The following is a 21,332-nucleotide window of genomic DNA, read 5'->3' on the forward strand; positions in this document are numbered from 1 at the left end:
GAAAATTCTCTGAATTCCATGTATCAAGCTTATCGGTCGGTAATCTTGTGGGTTGGAGGCATTTTCTTTTTTCGGTATGAGCACCACATGTGATGAGTTTAGCGGTGAAAGCGTCAAGTTATTTTCAGTTACATGAGTAAGGACTCTTAGTATATCCGGTGCCAATAGCAAGATATATTTTTTATAGAACTCTCCTGTGAACCCATCTGGGCCCGGGGTCTTGTTATTTGGCCATGACTGGATTACTTGATGTATCTCCTCCATCTTGATTGGTTGGGTGAGGTCACTGAGGTTGTGCTGTTGAGTGTACAGGTTTGGCCAATGAATTGGAGGGATCTGTGGAGATTGCTTTCCCATAAGTTCTTTGTAATATTGGAAGAATGCTTCTCCCTTTGTTTTCTGATCTGAGTACATTGTACCATTCATCTCTATTTGTGGTATAGCATTTTCCCTTTTGTGTTTGGAAGCCATGGCATGAAAGTAGTGTATGTTTCTATCTCCTTCTAAATTCCATCTCAACTTTGCTCGTTGTTTCCATAGATCTTCTTCTAAAATTACCAAGTCGCTGTATCTCTTTTTGATGAGTCCTTCTATAAATTTCTCAAGGTTGGTTGGTCTTCTCAGCTCTTTGATTTTATCTATCCAACCAATATATTCCCTACAGGTCTTGATTTGACTCTTGATGTTACCAACCTTTGCAGCCGCCCATGCCTTGATTCGTTTCTGTGTGATTTGAAATTTTTGGTGAAGCTGTTGTGGTGTATGTGCCATTCCCAATTCCTCCCATACCTCCAAGATTAGTTCATCCAGGTCTTGAAATCTTAGCCAAAGATTCTCAAACCGAAAGGTATTAGTTTTTCTGAATTTTGTACTGGCGGTGTATATTATCGGGCAGTGGTCAGAGGAGGTATTTGGTAATGCTCTTTGTTGTGAATTTGTGAATTGTTGGTTCCATTCTGTCGAGATTAAGAATATGTCTAACCTGGCCATTGCCGGGTTGTCTCGGTCATTCGACCAAGTGTAATGTCTACCTTTCATGGTGAGGTTGAGGAGGCCCAAGTCTGTTAGCAAAGTTGAAAATGCCAAAGATCCTCTCCAATCCGATTGTGGATTATTTCTCTCTTGTTGACTTGCCGTGACATTAAAGTCTCCGCTCAGTATCCACGGGTCCCTATTCTGAGGTTTTATTTCGGTCAATTCTTGAAAGAATTCAGCCCTGTGTGTCCTCACGGAAGGTCCGTATACACCTGTGTACCAGAATTTTTCCGTTGAGTTAGTGAATTGGAGTAATATAGATATGGTGTACTGTTTCAACACAAAGTCTTTTATTTCAAATTTTCGATTTGACCATGCTATCAAGATTCCCCCTCTAGTTCCATTAGCATCCAAAGTTCTTGATTGGTCAAAATTCCTACCACATGTTTCTTTGACAATTTCATCAGTCATTGTGTGCATTTTGGTTTCTTGGAAGCACACAATATCGGGTCTCTCTAGAATAATTGTTTGCCTAATTGCGATCCTCTTATCCTTGTCATTCATACCCCTCACATTCCATGAGAGTGAGTTAAATTTGGTGTTGTAATTCATTAATAACAAGATCAAACATCAGCTCAGATAGGATCATTTTTATATAACCAAAAGTAACTAATCTCATTGAAATAAACTGATACATAGTATTGGGGCAGCAATCACAGCAGAACAGGACCCAGTTGCATAATTCCCACTTAGACCCGGTTTCATACCAATTTTACAAACCATTTGAAACTAACTGATACATGGAGGTGGGGCTGTGATGACAACAAAAAGAACCCAAATCACATAATTCCCTCTTCAATTCGGTCTCATACCGATTGGGTAGTGCAGTAATCAGAAAAAAAAATCAGAAAACATAATAAAGAGGCTCGGGCCGCGCCCTCCCACGGGTACAAAATCTTGAATAACATTAAAACATAGATAAACGACACTAGTGGCAGTTACACGACACTTTGATCAGTGCGGTGCGCCGGTGGCGGCTGCTCCGTCAATGTCTCCGCTGCCTTCCTCATTCAGAACGATAGCAGCTGCTCCTCCAGCTCTTTCTCCGTTCAGAACGATATCAGCCATGTCATTTTCTATTTCTTCAGTGATCTCTAGCCCTGCTAGGTTAACGATAATTTCTGCTTGAGAGATGCTCAGCGGGTCTGTGTTCTGGAGGTAAGTCAGGGTTGGCTTGTTGTGAGGCTTTGTGTTGCGTTCCTTCCTCTTCACCACATGGCAGTTCTCTCCCTTGAGTCTACTGGCACGGGCTATAGTTGATTCATATGGCCCCTTATTTTTTTTCTCCAATCTTGGACTCTTGCGCACCGGGCCACCATTATTATTTAGGTTCCTACATTTTTCCTTTTTGTTTTTCAGTTCCTGCGGCCCAGCTGGAAGAGGCCCAATTTGAGGCTCTGGGTTGAAATCGAAAGGATATTCTAATATGACAGGGCCAGCGCAAGGCCCATTAGGGATTTCCTTCATCAAATTTTGGGGCCCTTCTGCTAGATTACTCTCTCCCAGGGTTGGTGCTAGCTGTTGAGATATTTGAATTTGAGAGGTGAGTGCGTTTTTAATGCAAACGACTTCCTTGTCCCATCCGAACTTTATAGCCTGTGAGACAAAAAATAGGTTAGTTACAGCTGCCCAATTAATAGCGATTAGACTCCTGTTGTTTGAAAATTCCTTCAGAGGATGGCGTGCAATAGTGATGAGGGCTTGGTCCCCCAGGTAAATACAGATTGTCTGTGCCACACCCGATCCCAACACAGTTATAGCCTTCTGTGTTACCTTCTTTTGGAGAAGCAGTTTTGCATGGTACTGTGTCTGAATTTTTTCCTTCTCCTTTGCCGGCATGGGTTTTGTTGCTTTCGCCTTGACACCCCCTTCTTTCTTTTCTTTGCTGAACCGACTCAGCTTTCCTTTGGTTTTGATTGTTGCTTTTTTCTTGATCACCCATTTGAATTTTTGTTTCTTGGCAATGGTTTGGCCGTGGTTCAGTGTTGCCGCTGACATCCATGGTCTATTGGAAGCCGTGCTACCTTCCCCTATATCAAACTCTGTATCCGGCGGGTAACACTAGTCAGCAATGTTAGGGTAGTTGTATCTTGGTTGGGGTGGGTAGGAGCTGATTGGTTGGGTGCCATTTGGTGGCTGAGGTGGGGGGAAGTAGCCCGGTTGTGCCATGCGCCACCCCAAAAGCTTGACACGAACCCGCTTAGCATAATCTCCTATATGAACTTTAAAGAACTTTGGAATGCGACGGGGGTGCTTGGTTGCGATGAGTAGTGTGATACGTTCGATTTGTCCGGTTCGTAAACCGTAAGGCATGACGTATTTGATCGTGCCTAGTTTGACCGATAGTTTCTCGAGTTCTTCTTCATTCCATAGCTGGAGTGGTGCTCCAATGAGTTGAACCCATGCCTCAAAACCGGGCGGTTGAAAAGCCATTCCCTTCGTTTCTTCCCAGTTAGTTAGGTTGATGCGGACTTCATACTCAGGGATATCATATGGTGCACGGTCAACTATGGCTTGGCGAATGGTAGGGTTTGCACATACTAGAAACAACCTCTCTCTATCAGTTTTTAGGACCTTGAAGTATTCCGGGTAAGCCCCGAATCTTTCTGCTAACATCCTCTTAATAGCTAGTATTAGACCCGGTGTTTGGGTTCCAGTCAGGATGTTTATCCATGCTGAGCTTTCCAGGGGGTGGTTGCACTCTCTAGGTGGTGTTTTTGGGGTAAGGAAGAGGTCTTCTTCCTCAGGGCGCTCATTCCAAAACTCCTCTGCCATGGTCATTGAACCTTTGAGAGATTCTGCGTAAGAGTGGCTAGTATGTGTGTTAGGGCTTGGTGGCTTCTGTGATGGTTTAGTTGGCTGTTGTGGTGGTTTGTTAGGCTGCAGTGGTGTTTTAGATGGCTGTGGTGGTGGCTTAGTGTATGGTTTAGATGTTTGTGGTGGTGATTTGGTGGATGGTTGATTTGGAGGTTTGGGTTGCGTTTTTATATTCTTCCTGCACCTTGCTAATGTACGTCCATAGTTGTAGCACTTGTAGCATTTAATTGGTTCACGGCAGTATGCTCTGACATGGCCTCTTGCTAGACACCTAAAGCATCTCTTCTCCCTTAAAATCTTTGCGTGTTGTGCCTCAAGCTCTTTGTTACGGTAGCTTCCTGTTGAGTGTTTTTGTTGTTTTTCCAGCTTTTTAGTTCTCCTCGAGACCACCGTTTGCCAGCCTTCATTTACTTCTCCTTTACTGTTTAGTTGGTTGCCTTGAATATGATGTTCTCGTACCCACGAAGGATTACGTCTACCTTGCTGGTTGAGTGCAGCTGATTGTCCTTCAGTAGTTGTCTTTTTTTTATGTGGTGTTTTGGATAAGAGTGGTTGGGGCACCATTAATGTAGCTTCCATTAATGTTGGCTTGTGGTAGAGGGGTAGGTTGCACGGTGTGGGATTTTGGTTTTTGAATTCTTTGTAGTATGGTTGGGATGGTGTTAATGGGGTTGTCGTTGATGGCTGGTGTGTTGGACTTGGCAGCCGGCCATTGGTTGCGGATCGTCGTCGCATGGGAATCGCCTGATGTCGCTTGGGAATCGCCTGGTATTGCTTGCGCCATCTCAAATTCGTTTTTGTGCAGATAAGAGTTTATCCGTACTTCTTTAGTAAATGAGAAATATTGCTATGTTAATCTAGAATAAGGAAAAGAATGTTGTTTTCTCAATTTATCTTCGGGAGAAAAAATTACTTTTCATTGCTGAAATTTAGAACAAGGAAAAGAATGTTGTTTTCTCAATTTATCTTTGGGAGAAAAAATTACTTTTCATTGCTGAAATTTAGAACAAGGAAAAGAATGTTGTTTTCTCAATTTATCTTCGGGAGAAAAAATTACTTTTCATTGCTGAAATTTAGAAAGGATTATTCATTGTGAATGAAAAAAAATATCATTTTAAGGAAAAATATATTTTTGATGCTGAAAAAAAAAAATTAAATTGTGATGCTTTATATATAGTCCATTTTAACTACGGGTGTAAACAAATACAGATAATCCGCTCCATACTCGCTCTGTATCTGGAGATTATTCGAATCCGGATTAAACGGGTACGGATAATTGCGGATATGGATACATATATTTTTTGAATATGGTGAAATAATTGTGGATACAAATACAGATAATTTTATAAAGGTGAATATCCGTATCCGTATTCACAATTATCCAGATCCAAAATTGCTCTCAACCAGCTCTGATTTTATTGCTCCGGATAAAAGTTGTTATATAATTATTCCATATTCATTCCAGTCTTGGTTGTGGGGTAAATGATAATACAATCTATTTTTCAATTTAATCTCTTTTTCTCTAGTGATGATATTAAAATAGCACTATTTTCTTTCGTTTTTAATTCAATTCTTCACTCTCCATTCTTTTTCATTCAAGATTTTAGCCCGTGAATGTAGTATACTTTTAGTCTCTGTTAAATTGGTTTTAGCCATTGTTTCAAGACAACAATAAGACATTATTTTGTATCTTAAATTGTATAACTCAATTATCAGACACTTATTTATTTCGTATATGTATTCGTAAATTATTCGCTTTGTATCTGTATTCATATCTGTTTAAAGTGGATTTGATTTTAAATTTTAACAAACCTGTATCTATATCCGCTAATTGAAAGACGGATATATATATGATATATATGTGATTAGCATTATCCGCTCCGAATCCGCTCCGTCTACACCCCTAATTTTAACATCTAGATGAGAATATACAATAATCTTCTATAGTTAACATCGGAAATGAGGACAAGTGCTTTGCTGGCCTTCTCCGTTTCCTATGTGCACCATCAGATGAAAAGTTCGTCCACGTGTCACAATCTGAAGGATGTAAAGATTCTTCAATCGTTCCATACAATTGGAGAGGAACCGAATCCAATTGACCGTTGAGCACGCAGCGCAGACTACTTGAGCACACAACACAACGAATCCGTATCACCCCAGGTACCTGAGGTGTAAGTCGTGTTTGGACCGTTCATTTCACCTGGCACGAATCTCAAAGCAGACTCCATAATTTCAACAGGCACCGGATTGAGTTTGATATGGATGAAATTGATCTGAACCGTCCATTTTTTTTCAATTGCACTTCCTATACTTGAGGGGACACGGATTCCAACACAACAGGGTTCTCGATACATGGTGTACCGTTCTGTATTGTGATTATTATTTTAAATTTAATCACGGTAAGACATAATATGTATAAATGTATTTAGATACATCATGACTATTTGTGACTGATTACATTTTTATGATTCACTATTTGATAAAAATCTAATAGGTATAATTATATGTGATTTGCGTAATCACGTATTGTGTTAAATAAAAAATGATAACATATGTTACGCGAATAATAACCACACAAAACACACAAATCATAACACAAATCATAACACGAAAATGACACACATGTCATACCTTGACAGAACCGGTCGCGTTGTAATTTTCTAGATTCCTAAACGCAATAAAAGGGTTCTCAATTTGTTGTGGTCGTTGGATTGGATGGTTTGACCCGTTTTTTAATTCGCTCAATTGGTTTGACAGAAAAAGAATTTCAAAAGTCAATTTACCCAAGAATCTTTACGTTGCTTTGACAAGGTGGAGTCATATTAATTTGGGATTGAAATTGATTCCAGAGTCAATCTACCTACTTACATATTTATGTGTTGCTCTATGTATGTAATTCAACTTCTAATGTTTGAAATTCCGTTTATTTGAATTAACTACTGAAGGCGAAATTTCAGATATAACAGAAACAAGTTTAAACTTAATTATTTATGGCTAATTTGATTTGCCTAACTAGTACGAAAAACTAGTTTGACATAATTAATAATTGCTAATGAAGTTTGCAGATTTTTTCTAAGTAATGAACACATGAACATTTGAATTCGAACTTTGACTTAATATTTGACTTTAATTATTATTTATTGAAGTCCTTTAAGGGTGAAAAGGATCGTTTTAGTGTATTTATATATGTATAATGTTGACAGATTTTATGCATCTGTTCATTCATTCATTTTATGCATGTTTTGATCTGAATGGTCATAATTAAAATATGGAGAATATTTAAATTTTAAAAAGACATAACTCATATATTGATTATGATTGTCCAGATCAAACAAAAATGAAATAGACATAACTCGATGGACATGTGGACAGATGGACCCTATGGGTAGAATTTTCCAGTCCACAGGTGGATAAGAGCTTCGGATCTCTGATTCTCTATGGTATTTTTATTGTAATATAATATCAAAATATGTTCATAGTATAGTGGTGTGAGCCCTCATTTCTCTACGGAGAGAGTGCAAATTCAATTTTTAAAAATAGCATCCAATTAAAATATATTGTAGTCTGCCAGAGTCCTTTAATTTTAAAAAATATATATTCAACTGAAATAAAAAAAAATTTTAAAATATCATCCAAAATATATATGTTGTAGTGACTCACAAACAGCTCGAGTCTAACTTGGATTCAAAAGAAAGTTAGCCTTCTTGGTTAATAAATTAGGTTTTGGAATTTAATTAGAAATTCCCAATCGTACGGTGCGTGTTTTTTTCTTTGGAAATTATGTCTTTCAATTCAATTATCTTACAATAGATCTTCTACATTTATGTGAAAGTTGAAAAAAAAAAGTTGGAAATTTTGACCTAGCCAGCCAGCTAAACATGTTCTAGAATACTTTACAAAAGGAAAAAAAAATAATAATATGGTTTGTGTCATTGTGTGCCACCTTTTAGGGAGTAGTGCCTTGGTTGACAGGGAATTACAAATATATAATTCTATCTTGTACTAAATTAAACATATAAATAAATTTATTCATATAACTTATTTTATTTCCCATATATATCAAATCAGTTTCGTGTCACACAATTTTCTTTCAGTAATTCCGTGGAACATACTACATGTGCAGCATATATGTATTGGTAACATTTTTCGTACATATGGCAGGAATTTCTCCCATGGTCTCTACAGAAATTTCTTTGCTATTTAGTCTTGGATTATTTTCCAACAATATTAAATCGCTATTTTGATCAAGCAACTTGTTGATAGATTTTTTTTTTTTATATTTGTAATTTCTGAGTTAATTCTTAGTAAATACAGTTGAATTTATATTAGGGTTCAGGTCAGAATATGGTTAATTTTGATTAATACTTAATACCAGATTTGAAACCAAATTTTTTTAGTTGCCATTTAAAACATAAATAAATACAGAGTTGTCATATTAAAAAGAATAATTATAACAAGCCCCTCACCCCTGTCCCCCCATTTATCCCCGCACTCTCTCACTTCCTTAACTGTCATATCCCCTCACTTATTTGGCTAAAAATTTCCATTTATCCCCGCATTAAATTAGAGTCATTTAATACCAATCCCCGCATTAATTATGCTTTCCTCTAATAACAATTCCTGCATTAATTATTCCTTTAAAAATAATTTCCGCATTAATTATACTGTTATCTAATAACAATCCCCGTTAATAAATGTTTATTTGTTATTTCTGAGAAGTATTTATCCATGTAACATAAAATATTTATCCATATAACATAAAGTATTTATCATTATGTATGAGAGTATTTATCATTGATGTTTACTGTAAGTTGCAATTATGTTTGAGAAATATTTTTCTATGTAACATAAAGTATTTATCCATGTAACATAAAGTATTTATCTTTATACATGAGAGTATTTATCATTATGTCTAAGAGTATTTATCACTGATGTTTTATTGTAAGTGCAATTATGTTTGAGAAATATTTATCTATGTAACATAAAATATTTATCTTTGTAACATAGAGTATTTATCCATGTAATATAGAGTATTTATCATTGATGTTTTTACTGAAAATTGAAATTATGTCTGAGAAGTATTTATCTATGTAACATAAAGTATTTATCATTATGTGTGAGAAGTATTTATCATTGGGTGAGGGGATTGTTTATTTAATGGTCCCCAATTGTGCGGGGACAATCCAAAAAAAAAAGAAAATTTTGTGCGGGGATAACTGACAAGTATTTATGAGGGGATTGTTTATTTAATGGTCCCCAGTTGTGCGGAGACAATTAAAAAAAAATTGAAATTTTGTGTGGGGACAATTAATGGATTGATTTATTCAGTCATAAATAGAGATCATTGCATAGGGATTAATACTTCGCAAATTCAGGATAAATACTTTGATGCTTCAAGTTAAATACTAACATTTTTTGCGGAGTATTAATGATTAAGCGGTCCCCCCCCCCTGACTTTTTTGGCAGTTAGTGCGGGGTTTTTTGCGGGGATTGTTATCAGCATCCTATTAAAAAAATCCATTCTTACCCGGTACACAGCTATTATTTGTGCACCGCCAAGAGGTGTTATGCAGCCAGCAGCTATTATCTGCACATACCAAATAGTATAAAAAATTGCACAAAGTTTTACCATTTCATTCTGCAGATAATACATGTGTGTGATATCTGCAAGGTGTGCAGATAATACATGTGTATCTGTAAGAATGAAAATTTCAAAAAAAAAAAAAAAATAGTATGGCAGCTCTATATTTCTTTTCTCTTCAAATGGTAAGTAAAAAAAAAAAATTGGGACTTAGAAACGCAAATGAACATACTATTTCTCTATAATCACTGGATATATTCAAAAATTAAGAGCGTATATATCATGTTAATTATAAGTAATGAGGGAAAATATGGCATAATTAAGATTGCTATTACAAAATTTACTTGTAATTATTCTATATGTCCGCAGAACAAGTGCTTGACAACCAAATAAGAAAATAAGATAGTTTCAATGGAATGTAGTTATATTATTCCGATACTAGAAATTAAAGAAAACAAATCTTTGTACGTAAGTACTAAAAGTAATTTATCATGAAGTTACATTGAAAAAGTGGTAGTGTTACAAATTGACTAAAGTGCAGTGCAGCCAGGTGATCGATGCATTTGCATTTAAATATTTTTTATTCCAAATTGTTAAATTAATCAACGGAGAGCAGTTCTTGTAAAGATGAGAGAAATAGTAAACAAGGTCCCACCAATCATTTTTATTTAACAAACAATCAAAGACTTGGTTATGTTTCCATTGATTAAAATAACTGAATCAACTCCAACTTAAACTTGTAGTATATACTATAATATTATATATCACAAGCGTGATACTTCAGAGCTCCCAAACGACATCAACAGGATAAGCAATCGCACAATCTTAATAAGAAACAAGTATAAATTAAGCTAGTTATTTTATTTTCATTGGAGAAATGATCGACCTCTCTACAATCATGAGGATATTTTACAATTAATTAATGCAAATATTCCATGGGATGCTCAATCACATGATCTCATGAAATTATTCCTCTGATTATACACAAGTGCGCAATATATATATATATCTTTTATGAATAATGTACCTATATAAAATGATTGGTGAATTTCAACATGACGGAGATATATATTCAAATAATAATGGAAGAAAGTGTTAAAAGTTGTAGGAACATAAAATGTTGGATATAGACCATTTGAAAAAAAAATATTGTGCATGATCACAGTCTAAAATCATATTTGTATATATAATATTAAAATAAAGTAGGCTAACTTATTTTGTTCGCCTCTATTCCATAAAGTCTAAAATGATTGTAATTACAAGTTTATATATCATTTACAATAATTGATTGTGTATATTGTACCATAATAAAAAGAAGAGGGTTCACTTGACATAAATGATTATTTTGAAAATTTTAACAATGAATTTGAAAAATAAATAAATTTAAATAAAAAGTTAATTTATAGCTATTTAATTGGCCATATAACAAACTTTACAATAAATTTCATACAATTTAAGTATTGCTTGATGTTGCATCAAGAAGTGTTGATTTCAAACTGTTGAAATTTTAAGTCATTTGATATGCTATGAAACATACATAAATTTAATTATTTTATAAAAAATATATTGTGGTTAATATATAGATCATGTCTATAATGTTAAATTTTACTTTAAACTTAATATTCATAAAATAAAAAAATTTGTCAATTGATCCCCTCAATAGAAAAAATAGAGATCATATTAGAGTGCACCTATGGGATGCTGATAGCAAAGAAATAAAACTTGTACGCTATTAGGTAATTTTTGTATGTTTGTTCTCGCAGCGGTCAACTCCCCGCGGTTTTGTTGTTCGCTTCCTCTCCTTTCAAACCTATGCTCCCTTTGTGCATTTGTTTATATCGCATTATATTATTTTATTTCTTCATTTTCCCCTCGTACAAATTAAATGCTTGTCTGGCTCTTCTATTACTCTAGAAGACACCAATATATATATAAGCCCACAGATACACTGATTTAATTTAATTAAGTATTTGGATTGACCCAGTAAATCGAAAATGGGTCCACACATATGCTAGAAAATTAGTAATCTAATAGATTATATAAATTATACATATTATCAACGCGATTTTACTGGAATACAAAGTAACTCAAATATACGATCTGTGTGTCAACTTGGTAAAAGCTTAATTCGAGATATACATATTGTTATTGACATTCCAACTCGAATTAACTCACTTATTTAGTAAATGAGCTGAATACGAGTTGGAGGTAACTTACGCAAATTCGGCTCATTTATAGCCATAGTAGAGGTGCACAAAAAATTTTATGACTCATAACTCGTTTGGAATAAATTCAGATTTAACTCGCCAACAACTCAAGTTGAAACTGACTCAAGTTTATTGACTCGGTTGTCTCACGAGTTGAATCCAAGTTGCTTCCAACTCGGTTGACTCGTTGACTTGATAAACTATCTAATATTTTGTTAAACTTTGTACTATTTAGTAATTTGATAAACCTTATACTATTTATATTATGCATTTGTCATTGTTTCATGAGCAAAACTAAGGTGTGATGTGCTCAGCAAGAGGGTTTGGTGAGCGCAACTCCAAAAGTATGTCAAATCGGTTTCAAACAACGAATCTAAACTGTTCAAATCGATGTATTTCATGAGTAATGCATGTACATGCAAAATTTTGAAAGTTTTGAATTCATTTGCTACAAAGTCAAGCAGTCAAATAAATGATGAAAAATAAATATTTAAAATAACTTATAAAAGATTCATTTATTTGACCGCTTGACCTTGTAGCAAATGAATTTAGAACTTTTAAAATTTTATATATACATCCATCACTCATGAAATACATGGATTTTAACGGTTTGGATTCGTCGTTTGAAACTGATTTGATATGCTTTTGGAGTTGTACTCACCAAACTCTTTTGATGAGCACATGCATCACACCCTAGCTTTGCTCTTGTTGTTTCATTATGTAAAGTTTTAAATTGTGTACTATTTTGATAATTTTTAATTTGTTAAACTATGTACTATCTATGAATCACGAGTTGACTCGAGTTGGCTCGAATTGTTTATGAGTTGAATTCATAAAATTGAAGTTTCTAACTCAAATTACTAAATTAACAACTCGAACTCAACTTAATTCAGAAGATCACGAGTTTAATTTAAGTTACTCTCAACTCTAATTTAACTTGTCTCATGAGCAACCTAAATAAGAGCACGCCACCTCGTTTGCACAATGCTCGCATGACAAGTACATGATTGGTGAGCAATGCGATATATATATATATATCCTCCTATATATGCAGTACGTCTATATAGGCAAAATTTCTTTTGTCGATTGTTAGCGGACCTTTTAATTTAATATATTTCAAGTAATAGAAATTGTAATGAAAATTATGTACGTAGCATTCAAAGTAGATAGTGAATTGATAAATATATCACTTTACAGTGTCTATGTTAATATAGGGACTAAGTCATGTTTACCGCAGGTTCATTTCAGAATCGAGATAGTCAACAGGTTCATTTCAGAATCGTAATATATTATCGACAAGATGTATCAAAATAAATAAAAATACATTTGTATATAATTTAGATAGATTGTTTAATTTTAATATTATTTTTTTGACAAAAAGATAAATTGTTTATTAAAATGAATGAAGTTTAAAAGTTAGTTAATTATCCGTAACCGATTTAAGAAAATAAGTCCACTTACAACATTTAAAAATTACAACATCCTATAACAATTCGATTTTGCAATTTTCAAAGTCTAAACAGTCGATTCAAACCGTTCAACATAATATCTATATTAAAATATACTTAGAGATCAAATTTTACATTTTTTTTGAATTTTTTTTACTATTTATTAAGTATTTTACAAAACTGTTGTTTTTCAGTGGTTAGAATTGTCTGAAAACAACAATTTTGTAAAATATTTAATAAATAGTAAAACAAAATTAAAAAGTTTTAAAAAAATTGTCAATCCTAATCGTGATTTTCACTGTTTTTTATGATTCATGATTTTCTGAAAAACAGTGATTTTCAAAAATTCTAAAAAAAATAGTAAAATTTTTTCAAAAGAAATATAAAATTTGGTCTCCAAGCACAATTTAATATGAATATGAACTTGAACGATTAGGATCGACATTTTGAACTTTAAAACTAGATATATGAGCGCAAATTAAAACACCCACTTTAATTTGCAAATAATGGTACCCTCTCTCTCTCTTTTTGAAAATTTGGGCCCCCCCCTCTCTATATCTATATCTATATATATATTATTTAAGAATATTATTTAAGAGTTGAGAATCCACGCAACTTATATGGGTCAAGTTCGTAATGAATAATTAAGTTCAACATATTGAATTAAATGTTCAATTTTCTCACTATCGTGTAAACTGGATGTATATATTGGGTGATATTTGATTACAGTTGAATTCAAAGTATATTTCTCTTTGATTATATATCAGAAAATATATTTAAATAATTTAATTTCTTATTTTATATTATTTGATTCTTATGTTTTTTTTTTCATTGGAAAGATATATTTCTGTGAAATCCTGCCCCACGAACTGGCTACAGAAAATCTCAATTGCTAATTAAATTTATGGGCTTGAGACCAACCAGGCTGGCGTTAGTTCGAGGGCTAGGTCAAGATCTCATAACAGGATTGTTTGCTTTATAATTAACTCAATTATATACATTCATAATATAACTGATAACATAATTAACAATGTAGAGTAATGACTATGCTTATTGTAGACTAATTAATAAGAACTAATTAACATTTTCTTGGAAACAGATTGGAATTTTGTTCTAAGAGAGACGTAAGTATACAAGTTCAAAGTCTGATTAAACCAGTCTCACATGCGAGCACGTTGGTTTTGAGAATTTGCTTGGCGTTTAGATTTGTTTTTTTAAGTTTGACGCTCTCTCACGTAAATTTCCGAATCCGTCCCTGAGTTTTCTTAAATTTAGAAAATGAGCCTTCATTTGTGTATAAATACCCCATTGATCCATCACTTCTTCTTCATTACACTTCCAACTTCCATTCCAAAAGTGCCACCTTTATACAACAAGAAAGAGCACTTTAGTGATACTCCAAGAGAGGAAGATATAATTGGGTTTAGATTTCCAGTGAGAGAACGAGAGAATGGTGGTTTTGCGCAAAGAGTCGAGGGTGGCAATAATAGGCGGAGGGATAAGCGGGCTCGCTGCTGCTAAACAGCTGGCATGGCTCAACCCAACAGTATTTGAAGCTACATCATCAATAGGTGGTGTATGGCGGCACTGCTCATACCGCTCCACCCGCCTCCAGACCCCACGGCCAGACTATGAGTTTTCGGACTTTCCCTGGCCTGATCGCACTGACCCGACCTTCCCCACCTACAAGGAAATATTAGATTACCTTGAATCATACGCTACCCATTTTGACCTGTGGAGATTTATTAAGTTGGAGAGTAAGGTGGTGGAGATAAAATACTTAGGAGACGAGAAAAAAGCGGGTTTTAGCGAGTTGTGGAGTGGTGACGGGGAGGCTCTAAACGGTCTGCCTATGTGGGAGGTTGGCATTGTTACCGGTAAATCAGAGATCGTTGAGGTGAGATGCTTTTGCTTGTGCTTTAAAATGATTTCAAGAAATAGAGAGATATTTTTGTGGTATGCAAAAAAAACTTTAGGGTTTTGGTCTTTTGGTGTATATTTTAATAAAGGTTTCTAAACTTCTTTCATTCTCTTCTCCTTTTCTTCACTTGAAGACCTTTTGACTCTTATTTCCCTATATATTAATTTCAGATTTTGACAATAGTGATTAGTGGTATTCTAAGTCAAGACCATGCATCTAGTATAAACTTGTGCTGTTCTTCACCTTTCTTATATTTCAATATATGATTTCTAACTTACATCCATATATTGATTTCTTTTACAGTGGTACCAGTTTGAGTTCGTGGTGATGTGTCTCGGAAAGTACGGAGATGTACCAAAAATGCCGGGTTTCCCTTGGGGTAGGGGCCCAGAGGTATTCGAAGGAAAAGTATTGCATACTTTAGATTACTGCAAGCTCAAAGAAGAAGAAACAATAAAGTTAATGAAGGGAAAGAAGGTCGTTGTTATAGGTTACAAGAAATCTGCAATTGATCTAGCTCTTGAATGTGCTGAGGCAAATCAAGGTATTTGATTTTCTATTTCTGTATATATTAAATATTTAATATGTTTATTTACATCTTTGTATCTGAAAAAAAAAAAGATAATTGACATGACTATAATTGCTTGACATAATTGAACATAAATAAGCTTCAAGTGTTTTTAGAATTGTAATATGAACTTTTATTTATTTTAGTATATAGTAGTAAATCTAGCTATATATGTGTGTGTGATGTTGGTGAATTAATTAGCGTCTTATATTATAAAAAAAATTATGCTGATAATAACAAAAAATCAGTAATTGTTTTAATTAAAAATTAGTTTGTTTTAATCAATATTAAAATTTTAATCAAGTTGCTGCAACATGTATTTAAACTCCGTACTTTATAGATTTATCCCAAGATCAGTTACTCTCTTTTTTCTAAGAGTAAAAATCAGGGTCTATCCATAAATATTTTAAAGATCAATTAGTCTTACATATAATATATATATATATATATATATAAATATGGGGATGTGTTACGTAATGCATACAAAATATCATGGATATATGTTTGTACTTTGTTGTAATAATGTAATGCATGCCTCAGTTGATGCTTCTAATTTTTGTGGGATCCACCGTGTGTAGAGCCAAATCAGTGTTTAAGCGCGTATTTCAATTTTCCTTCTTTAGTTCTCTATCTTTAAAGAATCTTGGAAAATGTCAACTCCCCTGCAACATTTTCAGCTCAAGTCATGAGATTTGAATTTGACTTTCTTGACCTCGTTCTAACCACATCTCTCTAGATTTCTCTCTCTTTCATATTTTCTATGCATAATACTAATATAAGACCACAGGGGATTTCATTTCTCTCTTTAGGTCAATTATATATGTTTCAGGCTGTTCATATATACTTCAATTCATCCAATATGTCATGCACGTAAATTACTGTGTAGTTAATTTTCGTGGCATGTAACAGGGTAAAGAATATAAATGATTGATATATATTATTATTTTAGTAGTTGACCACATATGGAAATTTTCTGTCTGGGATAAATTTTTGTACGGAAGCTTAGTAGACTTGACCTGGTCCAATGCTTTAAACTTAGTACAATAAAAAAAAAATAATTAACTCAGCTTATTTGGTGTCTCACAAATATTTGAATTTTTCTAGATGTATGTATATATCCCTTAATTTTGTCCATGTTTGCTTTAATATTTCAGGATTAGATGGACAACCATGTACGATGGTTATAAGAACTTTGCATTGGGTGGTTCCCTCTTACTCCATTTGGGGCCTACCTTTCTATCTCTTCTACTCAACTAGGGCATCTCAGTTCTTACATGAAAGGCCAAACCAGGGGATCTTTAGATCTCTCCTTTCCCACCTCTTGACTCCTTTGGTATGTGTAGATGTATTTTTCTATCTAATCATTCATACCAAACTTAATATTTTTTTTTTCAAAATTGATTAATTTGTTGACCACATGGGATAGTTATACTTCAACTTGTTTATTTATAAGCTAATGTGTGTGAACTTAAATTAAGGACTTTGAACTCAAATACCAGATTGAGACTCAGAGCAGGTCTTGCAATTTGACGAACTTTCTTCTATTGCACGTGCGGAATAAAAAAAACGAAAAAAAAAAACATAACATTCAGACTAGGACTTAATAGAAAATGATACCAGAAAGAAACCTACATTTGTAAATTGATTGCGTACTTTCAGTTTCAACAGTTAGATTGCTCAAGTCTGAAGTTATTTTTCTTTGCTTGATACAGACGACAGGTGTCTCGAAGTTCATTGAGTCGTATCTATCTTACAAATTACCATTAGAAAAGTATGGCCTAAAGCCTGAGCACCCATTCCATGAGGACTATGCCTCGTGTCAGATGGCCATCCTCCCTGAGAACTTCTTCTCTGAGGCAGATGCTGGCCGGATTCGGTTCGAGAAGTCAGACAAATGGTGGTTCTGGGAAAAGGGTGTGGTTTTAGAGGATGGCACCAAGCTCGAAGCAGACATTGTGTTTTGTGCAACTGGATATGAGGGTAAGAAGAAGCTGAGATCAGTCTTGCCGAAGCCTTACAGTGGCTTGATCGAGAACAATTCTGGCATGATGCCACTCTATAGGTAGGCCTAGTTGCAGTGTGTGTGTATATATGCATGCATACATATTTTACATATGTAGTATAACATAACTATATAACACTGACACACATTACATGCATAAATGCATGTGTGCACTCTTGCACATACATTTTAGTTACAAACATAAAAAAGATACAAATACATGCTACAGTCAATCAGCCACTCAGGCATGCGATGGTGCTGACTACTAATATATTTTTTTGCCAAAATATAGGGGCACAATCCACCCATTTATACCAAACATGGCATTTGTCGGGTACATTGAGAGTGTTTCCAACCTTCACACGTCAGAGCTGAGATGTCGGTGGCTGTCGAGCCTGCTGAAGGGGAGAGTTAAGCTCCCAGGAGCGGCGGACATGATGAAGGATGTCAATACTGAGACAGAAGTGATGAAGCGCACGACACGATTCTACAAGCGCCATTGCATCTCGACTTACAGCATCCAACACAGTGACGACATGTGCCACGAAATGGGGTGGGAGAAGTGGAGGAAAGGGAACTGGTTATCTGAGGCTTTCAGTCCTTACAACAACCAAGACTACAAGGAAGAGAAGAACGACTAATTAATTAATTTATAATTAGACAATATGATAATGTCCCATACACAATTAATTACTATTTTTGTGTGATAAAATAATTTTGCATATTTGCATGTTTGCATGTTTAGGAAAAAACTGTTAAGGCCGGGCAAGAATTATAATTTATCTAAACCATCTATATGTCATATACCTTTGTATTATATGATGAGTTTGATAATTTATGGTCTAGAATATTTTCTTCTCTTGTGCCGCGTCTTGAATGTATAGGTACATTGTTTTCTTCAATTTGTACGGTTTGATGTAACGGACTTAGGAATATGAAAGTTACAGAAAAGTTGGTATGTATAGGATTGAGAAAATATTTCAAGAGCTATGTCAAAGTTTGAATAGAATGAAATGCTAAGATTTATTATATATACATGTTGTAAAATAAGACAAAATTTTATTGAAAATAAAAATAATTTTCCATCTTAATTATTCTACCTTATCTCATCAAGTTGAATTGACTAACTGCTCACTAGCCAACTTTTTATTTATTTAGACTCTCATAGAGGATTATGACCCCTTCACGCGCGTGTTGACTAAGCTAGACTTAAAATATATTGCTATTACTAATTCTAAACTTTTTGTTTATAGAAACAATCCGAGTTAGTCATGCTCGCTTATTGTTAAATCAGTTGACCTAAGTCATGGTCAGATTGATTCTTGGGTTTCTAGTACAATTGGAAAGGTTTTAATTAGCTGTTTGATCAGTATATTTAGCAGAAACATTCTCCGTATCTGAATTTTTTAGCAAGTGGTCATCTGAAACTGGACAATGTCAACACATCAAGTTGGAGGTAAATAAATCAAAGGAAAAGGATGGTTCAACTTCCGATCCGTCAACACATATAGGTTCATTTCTAACAACGTTCATTTAGCTAGATTCAGAATTTCAGAATCCAGAAACTTCTTCTGGAATGTTTTCCAAGTCAACAGATCGATCGAATAAAAAAAATTATTTATAAAAGATCGAAAAGTTAGTAATTCAGATGTCAGTTGTGTCATTTGCAAAATCTGAACTTGAAGAGTACCGCTAGCTCTTGATAAAAGATTTCTATGGACTTCGTTGACTCTTGAAAAATAAGTAAATAAAAAGAAGTCTGCCGTCGACAAACATTTCGCTATTACAAAAAACACATATTATTGACCATTTATATATAATGTATGTAACTAAATGCGTTGTAATTATTTTGAACTTTTTATCGACTGTTCGGTCTAACTAACCGATAATGTTAATGATCCATCTTCTTTGTTATTGTTTAATTTTGTCCAACAGTTGATAAAGACTAACACTATATAATCGGTTGAGTATACCAACTGATGGCGTTGATGAATCCACATATATCAATGGTTGATCCATATGAGCAGTTGCTCTTGGAGTAGGCAACCTCCCAGATCATATGTCTGGAGAAGAGATGTTGGATGATGATTTATTAGATTACTAGTCTCCTATGATTTGATTGTTTTTTGAGACTTGTTCTTTTGCTTAGTACTCATTTTATTTCCATTTTAGCTTTGCTATGGTACTATCTCTACTTGTATGCTTTTATGTTTGTTCCTGATGACTTGATGTATGACTTTTCATATTTGATTTTGGTACCTATTTTAAGTACCATATCAGATATGCTTGATTTCTATGAAATCGGTGGTAATACCACTATTTTTTCGATCCATATGAGCAGTTGGTGTTGAGTAGATCAACACCAACTGTTTATTGTAATAAACGCACAACACATTACCTATTAGATTACTCAAATTTACATATATACAAATTTTATTATGCATGTACTACAAATAATATAAAAAACATTTCTAAAAAAATTTTAATTTTTTTTAATTCTATGATCAAATCATACTTATAATTGTCAATTTTATAGAATTTCACCATTATAATTTTGCTCTATATAAATTAATAAATGCTTACTAATTGTCGTGTTACTTATCCATATAATAAATGCTTCCTAACATATAAAGATATGAACAAAATAACAGAAAATGTGTATCCTACATATCAACCAACCTATTCGTATAACCCTCAAATCCTCTCGTAAAAATTGAAATGAAATATTTGGATTTATGAATTAGATCAACTCGAAAAAAAAAAAAAAAAAATCAATCCGCATAATTGGGCCGGATCCAAAGTTTGATAAAATTCCGTCTGGCCCGACTATTGTACATACCACTAAACAATCGTTATACAAAATGCGCACCGCTGATCTGAAATTCTTATTCCAAGAAGTCAATCCAAGTTTACACAAAGTCAAAGAATTCCAAATAAAAATCCCAAATGGAACTTCCAATGGACCGAATAAGAATTTGACTAAACCAAATTTTATGTTCTTTATATGGAAATGTTCATCGAGTCATGATCTATATGCATGTAAAACAATTTTGTAAAAATCAGTTCAGAGATATGTGAAATATGTCTTTGTACAGGAGAATCTGCTGGTAGATGACTAATGTTATCATGCTGATGACCAACTTTAGAAGTCCATTCCAAGAGTTCTGCTAAATCAAATTTGATGTTCTTTATATGAAAATTCTCAGGACATGATGCTCTATATTCTAGTACAATTTCATTAATTTTGGGACTTCCTAGCTATACCAGACAGAGGGTTAAACTCAAGTGCAAACACGAAACTGCACTGTAATTTTGCTGTTTTTTCACATTTCAAAGGCTGAACTTCAAAAATTCATAATAAATTGAAATAAAATCCGAATAATATGAAATTTGTGTCCATTTTGCATGTTTTTGAATTCTCTATATGATGGTATATTTATTTTTATAATTTGATTCCTAAATTATTCCAAACTTGCTGTTTTATCAGCAGATGTCAAAAGGGGTGTTTTGAGGCATTGCATTGTTAAAGATTCAGCGGGGAGACAAAGGCGCAGAAGCCAGGCGCCAGCTGTTCTTCATTTTGTTTGTTTCCATTCTTGAACCGTTGGAGAGGAGATGCTTTTAGATCATATAGACTCAGCATTTGGTAAACCATATTTAAATCAATTGAAGGCTTTTGATGGACCAAGCTTAGGCAGCCAGGAAATCAAAGAAGAGGTCTTCGCTGGGAGCATCTTTCCCTTCTTCACTTTT

The 21,332-nt window shown here is 34.1% G+C and overlaps 1 protein-coding gene across 1 annotated transcript; it reads left to right on the forward strand.

The window, feature by feature from the left end:
• Positions 1–14,471: 14,471 nt before the first annotated feature.
• Positions 14,472–19,071, forward strand: LOC144559235 (putative flavin-containing monooxygenase 1). The gene is made up of 5 exons (XM_078308236.1): positions 14,472–14,985; positions 15,313–15,553; positions 16,732–16,910; positions 17,290–17,639; positions 17,872–19,071. The coding sequence occupies exons 1-5, from the start codon at positions 14,539–14,541 to the stop codon at positions 18,218–18,220; spliced, it is 1,566 nt and encodes a 521-aa protein (XP_078164362.1). The 5' UTR covers positions 14,472–14,538; the 3' UTR covers positions 18,221–19,071.
• The last annotated feature ends 2,261 nt before the right edge of the window (positions 19,072–21,332 follow it).

The sequence above is a fragment of the Carex rostrata genome, chromosome 9 (assembly GCF_964058835.1).
Source record: "Carex rostrata chromosome 9, lpCarRost1.2, whole genome shotgun sequence".
NCBI lineage: Eukaryota > Viridiplantae > Streptophyta > Magnoliopsida > Poales > Cyperaceae > Carex > Carex rostrata.